This window comes from Sinocyclocheilus anshuiensis, unplaced genomic scaffold (genome assembly GCF_001515605.1).
Source record: "Sinocyclocheilus anshuiensis isolate Anshui unplaced genomic scaffold, SAMN03320099.WGS_v1.1 scaffold1, whole genome shotgun sequence".
Taxonomy (NCBI): domain Eukaryota; kingdom Metazoa; phylum Chordata; class Actinopteri; order Cypriniformes; family Cyprinidae; genus Sinocyclocheilus; species Sinocyclocheilus anshuiensis.
Genome location: NW_015539843.1, coordinates 417318 through 424047, shown reverse-complemented (window position 1 = coordinate 424047; position 6730 = coordinate 417318). Strand labels below are relative to the sequence as shown.

The window sequence follows — 6730 nt, the reverse complement described above, 5'->3', positions numbered from 1 at the left end:
TTTTACTTACTCAGACCATGCGTTATTTGTTCAGTGAAATTATCAACGTGGTCTGGTGAAAGACGGGACCTTAACGATAATGGGCGATTAACAATAAAATTCCTGCATTTGAAAAAACGCCCTCGGCAGGAACTGAAGCCACAGGCACGCAGAGATAACGAAAAGCAAGCCGATAGAGTTTCAGAAAGCGCCTGGACATCCAGCACCACCACCGAAGTGGGTCTTCGTTGGAGGAATAGACGGCACAGACGGGATCGCAGCGCCGGCAGGTTGTAGTGAATGATGTGATTGACTCTAAGCTAACGCCTACGTGCCTGTATTGAATATGATTACGCATCGCTCCAGTAGAGTTATTGTAAGACAATTTGACATTACACAGTTTACACACAATTTTTCCGTTTCTGTCTAATTCAAAATAATCCCACACCTTGCTCGTCTTTCGCATGGTCATTTTTGAACTGGCCGCAACTGACACGAAGAAAACGCATGTGAGGTCTGAGGTAAAAATGTAGTTTCCGCCCAGATAAACTTTTAAAGATAATGCATTATTTTTCAAACGTTTTATTTTAACTTTTTATTTTAAATGCAATGTTAAAATGATGGTAATTTGAATGATAAAATCATGGTTTTGTTTTTATTTTTTTTCTGTCCTGTAATCGACTATTGGTTTCAGTGTCGACTAGTAGGAGCTGTACCGTTTAGTCGACTAGACCCGCACATCCCTACTATGGATCCGTCTATGAGCAGAAATATTAGGGATTCGCTGACGGATCCGCTGATAGACGCAGCTTTCAAACACTCCTGTGTGTATTTGTGTAAGCACTCAGTGAAGAGCATGAAGCGATGATCATTGCAGCTAATCACAGACATATATGTTGAGTGCTTGAACACAATGACCAATCAGAGGTGTTTAAGAATCCGCTCAAAATGCACTCAAACTGCTAGCGGGAAATGCTGGTATCATCACAGTTTTAAGTCACAATCACCTAGTAGAGATTCATTGCTGTAGTTTTAACATTTTTGTAAAGACGTAAAAGATCACGATCTCTACAATTCACTTGAAAAGTAGATCGTAGATGTCTTCAAGATCAATCACAATATAAAATCATCAGATCACCCACCCCTACATCTGGGTATTAACATCTATGCTGATGCTGGGGAAGAAGAAAAAAAATTATTGCAAACCATTTCCTCAGCTCCACACACATTAAGGGACTGACGATGGGTTGAGTGACGAATAAGAGAATCCGCCCCGATTTCCAAGCGAGGACGCTTCATCTCTGAGTACTCCACTTCTGATTGGCTGCTGGGATCCTGTAGGTAAATGTGTTCATATCGGATGTGGGGCTCTTGACCTCTGTAGGGGGAGAAAAGAGCAGGAAGAGAAATGAATAATGGATAAGATACAGACATTAGTCTCATCTGAAATAATGTCAGAATTAAAAGGTTAACGAACCAGTTTCACCTTTTTACACACTTTTTACACAAAGTTGACATTTAATAGCAGTTACAATATCAGAACATAACCGACTTCAGATGGGTGAATAAGATTCCAGTAATACAAAAAGCTTTAAATTCATAAGGAGGGCAAGACTTGATTTTATTCACTGGGAATTAACAGGACCGTGAAAAACATGGGTGTTTCATACCAGAATGGGCTGAATTAAATTTGTTACATCAACTAGCAATGAACTATTGACAAGATTTTAGTAAGGCTGCAATACCTACAAGAGCTCACTTTAAATAATAGTCATGATGTATTTATTCAAACAAATGAGGGAAAAATACATGTCTAATAAAATATACAAGATAGAATACAGTGACTTGGATGACTGAGAATCCCCATAGACATACTAACAGCAGAGCTAAACATCCATTAAGGATGAGCCCAATGAAACCCAGTAATACAAGAGCAGTCAGGACCGGTCAGGATCTCTGCAATTATTTCACAAATAATCTGCTAAGTACAGGCCACCTAGACCAAAGATGAGCGTAACCATGGCACTATTTGCTGCTGTGCTGCGAAGGCAACAGTGACGTGCCATGCTTGGTATAGGAGTGAGCCTTTTTACATGAGAGTGCGAAGAGTAAACCAACCTTGATGGCGGTGGACACAGTGAGAGTTATAAGAGGAAAAAGAAGTGCTTGACCCTCACACGAATACATTACTCACATCAATCACACATACACAACATCTCTTGTTCTCACGTTAAGTCAACCAAACACCTGTCCTTCCAGTGTTATCTGATTCTACAAAGCAGTTCTCTCTATCTCGCTCTCTCTATATACTGTATATATCTGCAATATAGTCTGAGATAAAGCATTGCCATCCTATCAAGGAAACAGTTTCTCCGAAACACCACAATGGGAATCTAATAACAGATATATTATTATTATTATTATTATTATTATTATTATTATTATGTAAAATAAATCTTTAGTGTGTAAGAAACAAATATGATAATTTTTCCCAAATGCATGTTATAAGTGACCCAAACTTTGGTTTTATTTCGATTAATCGAGCTGTTCTACTTGTACATGTTTTGATTGAGGCCTGAACGGGAAGATTTGCTTTACTTTGTATGATCAGGTGGTTCACAGGCCTTCCTGTAGCTTAGAATGATCAAGAGCAAACACATATACACACACGCGCTCCACTATTTACCGCCTGAGACTGTCACAGGATTGCGCTCGCGCTCCGTTTGTCTCACTGACACATTTTTTGAGCAACTGATGTGTGATCTCACCTTAGTACTCGTGGCCAGTAATGCTAAAGTGAAGTAGTTTTGCTTTTCTGTAGTTTTTCAATGGCTCTCGCCTCTCGGTCATGCCGACGACATTAGCCTACATGAGCACTGTCGAAGGCTGCGCATTTTCGCCGACGGAGAGGAAAAGTTAAATGCTATAGCATTTTATTTTATGAAAATGAGATAAAGTTTTCGCACTGAAAGAGAAATGATCTCGCGCTCAGACGTGCCAGGCTATATCTGCAGCTAAACTGTATAAAAAGCAGAATGAACTGAAACGTTAAGATAATAAACACAATAAATAAATACAATTTATGAACGATGCAGTGCTAATTGACATATAATTTATTACAGTACAGAAACTATAAAGTATATGTTCTGCCTAACTCTGCGCGGAAAATTGAAATATTTTTTGTAGTATATAAAACAATCATAAAATTGCCATTAGGAAAAAATTATTGATTACAAATGATTGATTATTGTCCAGCAGTGTATTTGATTTTGTATAGCAAATTCAAAGTAAGAGATAAGAAAAGAATTCCTTGTAAAAAAAACAAAAAAAAAAAAAATTATAATAATACATACATACATGCATAAAATTATTGTATTTGACATTTCTATCACTTCTGAAATGATGGCTACGCCCCTGGTATGACAAAATGTTAGCCTGTACATAATACTTTTAAAGCTCTTTTTTAAAATCTTGTCTTACATAAATTTCTACATATGCCATGTCATGCCACAGCATCATTAAACTAGCATCTAACAATGGACAAAAGTGGTTTTTTTTTCTCAAACCTATGGTTCTGTAACCATAAAGGCTGCTGTGTAATTTGCCCCCTGACTAAGCATTTAAAGAATTTAGGGGAAGCATTTAAATAATCCTGTGAATGCACTTAAAGAATGCAGAATCGAATTGTTAATCGAATCGAATCGAATTTAATTGTGAATCGAATTGAATCGTTCTGAATTTGCGTTCTTGAATCGAATCGAAAACCTATGAATCGTGAATCGAATCGATTTGCTGTCTACCCAAAGATTCACAGCCCTAACACACACACATGAACTCAATAACCCTTAACGGCAACAGTACACATAACACTAAAACAACATGTGCACACACACCGTTTCAAAAGACTTTCACTTCCTGTGCCAAAGCCAGAGATCAGACACATGCGAACACACAAAACTCCACACATATGCACTCAAAACCCCATCTACACATTCTCCATTTGGGCTCATATAAAATGAATATTCTAATATTCGTTTATTTAAATGACGTTTAACGAGAAAGACGTTATTTTTTAATAATCAAGTTTTTGTCACTATTTCTGAATAAGCTTATGATTAGGCATTATACACCAATATTCTACAATAATGTTACATTATATCTCAAGGTTTTCTTTTAGTTGAAAATGTGTGTAAACGATATATATATTACAATATATATAGACACGAAGATAACAGAGTGCTAAGCAAAGTTTCTTTCAGCACTTTGTGTTTTCTGTTCTTAAACCACTCTCCCTCGAGTAAATTTAAGGGAGCATCTGTCTCAAGATCATTTGGCTATCAGATAAGCTCTCTTCTCCGCTCACTCGGGCCACAGCTGTGCTTACCTGCAGTCATGAATGCAGTGATGGACAGCTGTCTTTCCCCAGTCGACTGATGTTTGGATTTCATGTGGATTTTCGTTGTGGTGGTGATATTATGATAACTCCGTTTCGCTGACTAATTTGATCAAAAGTCATTACATTATGTAAGATCCTTTAGTAAGATCATTTTGATCAAAGTAATTCCAAACTTTGTGAGGCAGACGGCGACATTCTGTGATCAAATAAATCAACCTGTTAACATGCTTCACAGTAGGGTTGTCACGATACCATAAACACGTTACAATACTATACCAGCTGAAGTATCACGATACCAAGTAGTATCGCAATACCATGCGAACTGAGAGATATATACTATACATACATATTATATAAGGCCGGTTTCACACCGCACATGTAAGCAGGACATAAGCAGAGCGTATTTTTTTTGGTGCCCAGGTTGACAGGTTAGAGCAGTGGTTCCCAATCCTGGTCCTGGAGAACCCCCAACACTGCACATTTTAGATGTCTCCCTATTCAAACACACCTGATTCAACTCATCAGCTCATTAGTGAAGACTCCAAGACCTCAAATGTGTGTGTCAGATAAGAGAGACACCAAAACCGTGCAGTGTTGGAGGTTCTCCAGGACCAGGATTGGGAACCACTGGGTTAGAGTTTTCACAACACACGCAAAGGCGGCGCGGCAGTTCCGTGTTTCCCATCCACCATATGACATTCAGTGCTGTGAAAAAATAGGCTTAATAAATGCACGAAAACACATCATTGCCAGGAGTTTTTGCCCAAATTTCAAAGGCTCATTTGAATGATCAAATCTATAGTTTATATGTATATCTTAATGTTAAGATTACTTTTATCATGCAAACTACACTATACAGCATGTTATATGCATGTGTGTGAGTGACAAACGCTGCCAGTGTGGAAGCACAATGCGGCTCCCGCTCTGTTTAATTACAGCTTCTGCGCTGCCTCCGCTCTGCTTGCGCATCCAGTGTGAAACAGGCATAAGGTGCGAATTCTACACAGCATTTTGCGCCATTAAAGGGCACCGCAGAAAGGCAACAGGACAAAAAAGGCGCTTTTGTATTGTTTATTTGAAGGCACAAGTGTTCAAACATTTTAGCAACTGCCCCACATACATTACTTACGGTAGAACCATACGATACTACAGTTTAAAAAATACAGTGGCACCGCCAGTATTTTGGAGCCTTAGTATAGTGATACTACCGTAGTACCGGTAAACCGTGCAACCCTACTTCACAGTGCCACCCAGTGCATTTAGTAATAACTGACTTTTAGTTTGCATGCTTAGGATTTATCATGGATTCCCTGCATTTACGACCAGCAAAGCAAAACGTTGTAAAATACGAAGTGTTTTTATTTTTTCGAACAATAATTACATATTGAATATTTGAATATTCAACTTTGTGCACACCTCTAATCAGGTCATAAAGAATCTCAAGACAAACCATACAATGTCTGCTGAGGTTTAAAACTACAGAGCTTGACTGTATGAAGGGAATAAAAGTGTGTGGGTGTTTCTAAATGTGTGAAATGTACACTGTTGAAAACATTAATGGGTGTATCCCTCAAATTAATTACATAGTCTACCCAGCTTAGCACTGACCATGATTTATACAAACAAATGCTGACGTACATGCTAGGGATGGGTCACGATTTTTGAATATTCCATTAGTTGATTTAATTATAGAATATCGAATAGGTTGTGCGATTATTGTGTTAAAAAATCTCCCCATGTTTTCCGTGCTGATGCGGTGGTGACGCGTTCATGTGACGTTGTCAATAACGCACCTAAAAGCTGTCAAAGACAACAGAAGAACACATTGTTTCACGCGCACACTGTAGATTTGCATGGCATAAAAAAAGACTTGCGTAGCATATAACGGTTACAGTAACTTGGGACAACGTCAAATAAGAGTTATGTGCGGACTAGGGATGTCCATTTTCGATCATTTCCATGATCGATCGTCGTTTAAATGAACGATCAATTAATCGATTAATCGTTAACTTTAATGCAGCAATATGCGTCTATTGCAGCAGCACGCAGTCACCGGCATGACAGGATGTGCAAAAGCCACTCAAAAAAAAACCCGCTTTCACATTTTTATGTGAGTATTATGACCAGTACTTAATTTGATCCTGCTGGATCCTGTTCCGGAAAATGTCAGATTTAGAATTTTTACGTTCCGGTAGGCCTATTTGTTTTTAAAAATCCGGCATTTACAGTGCATTAGATCGTGACTAGGCATGGGCCGATTACCAGTTTCACGGTATACCGTGATTTGAAAATTTCACGGTTTCAAAACCGCTAATATTTTCCGTTATACCGTTCCTGCGGTATGCGCTGTTTTTA

At 38.4% G+C, this 6730-nt stretch overlaps 1 protein-coding gene across 1 annotated transcript in view; it reads right to left on the bottom strand.

Moving 5' to 3' along the window:
* Positions 1-6730, bottom strand: part of LOC107684513 (nuclear receptor corepressor 2-like) — a 172704-nt gene that overhangs the window by 97468 nt on the left and 68506 nt on the right. Inside the window, exon 4 of the mRNA XM_016480786.1 lies at positions 1186-1357. Coding sequence (XP_016336272.1) covers positions 1186-1357 — 172 coding nt within the window. The remainder of the gene's footprint in view (positions 1-1185; positions 1358-6730) is intronic.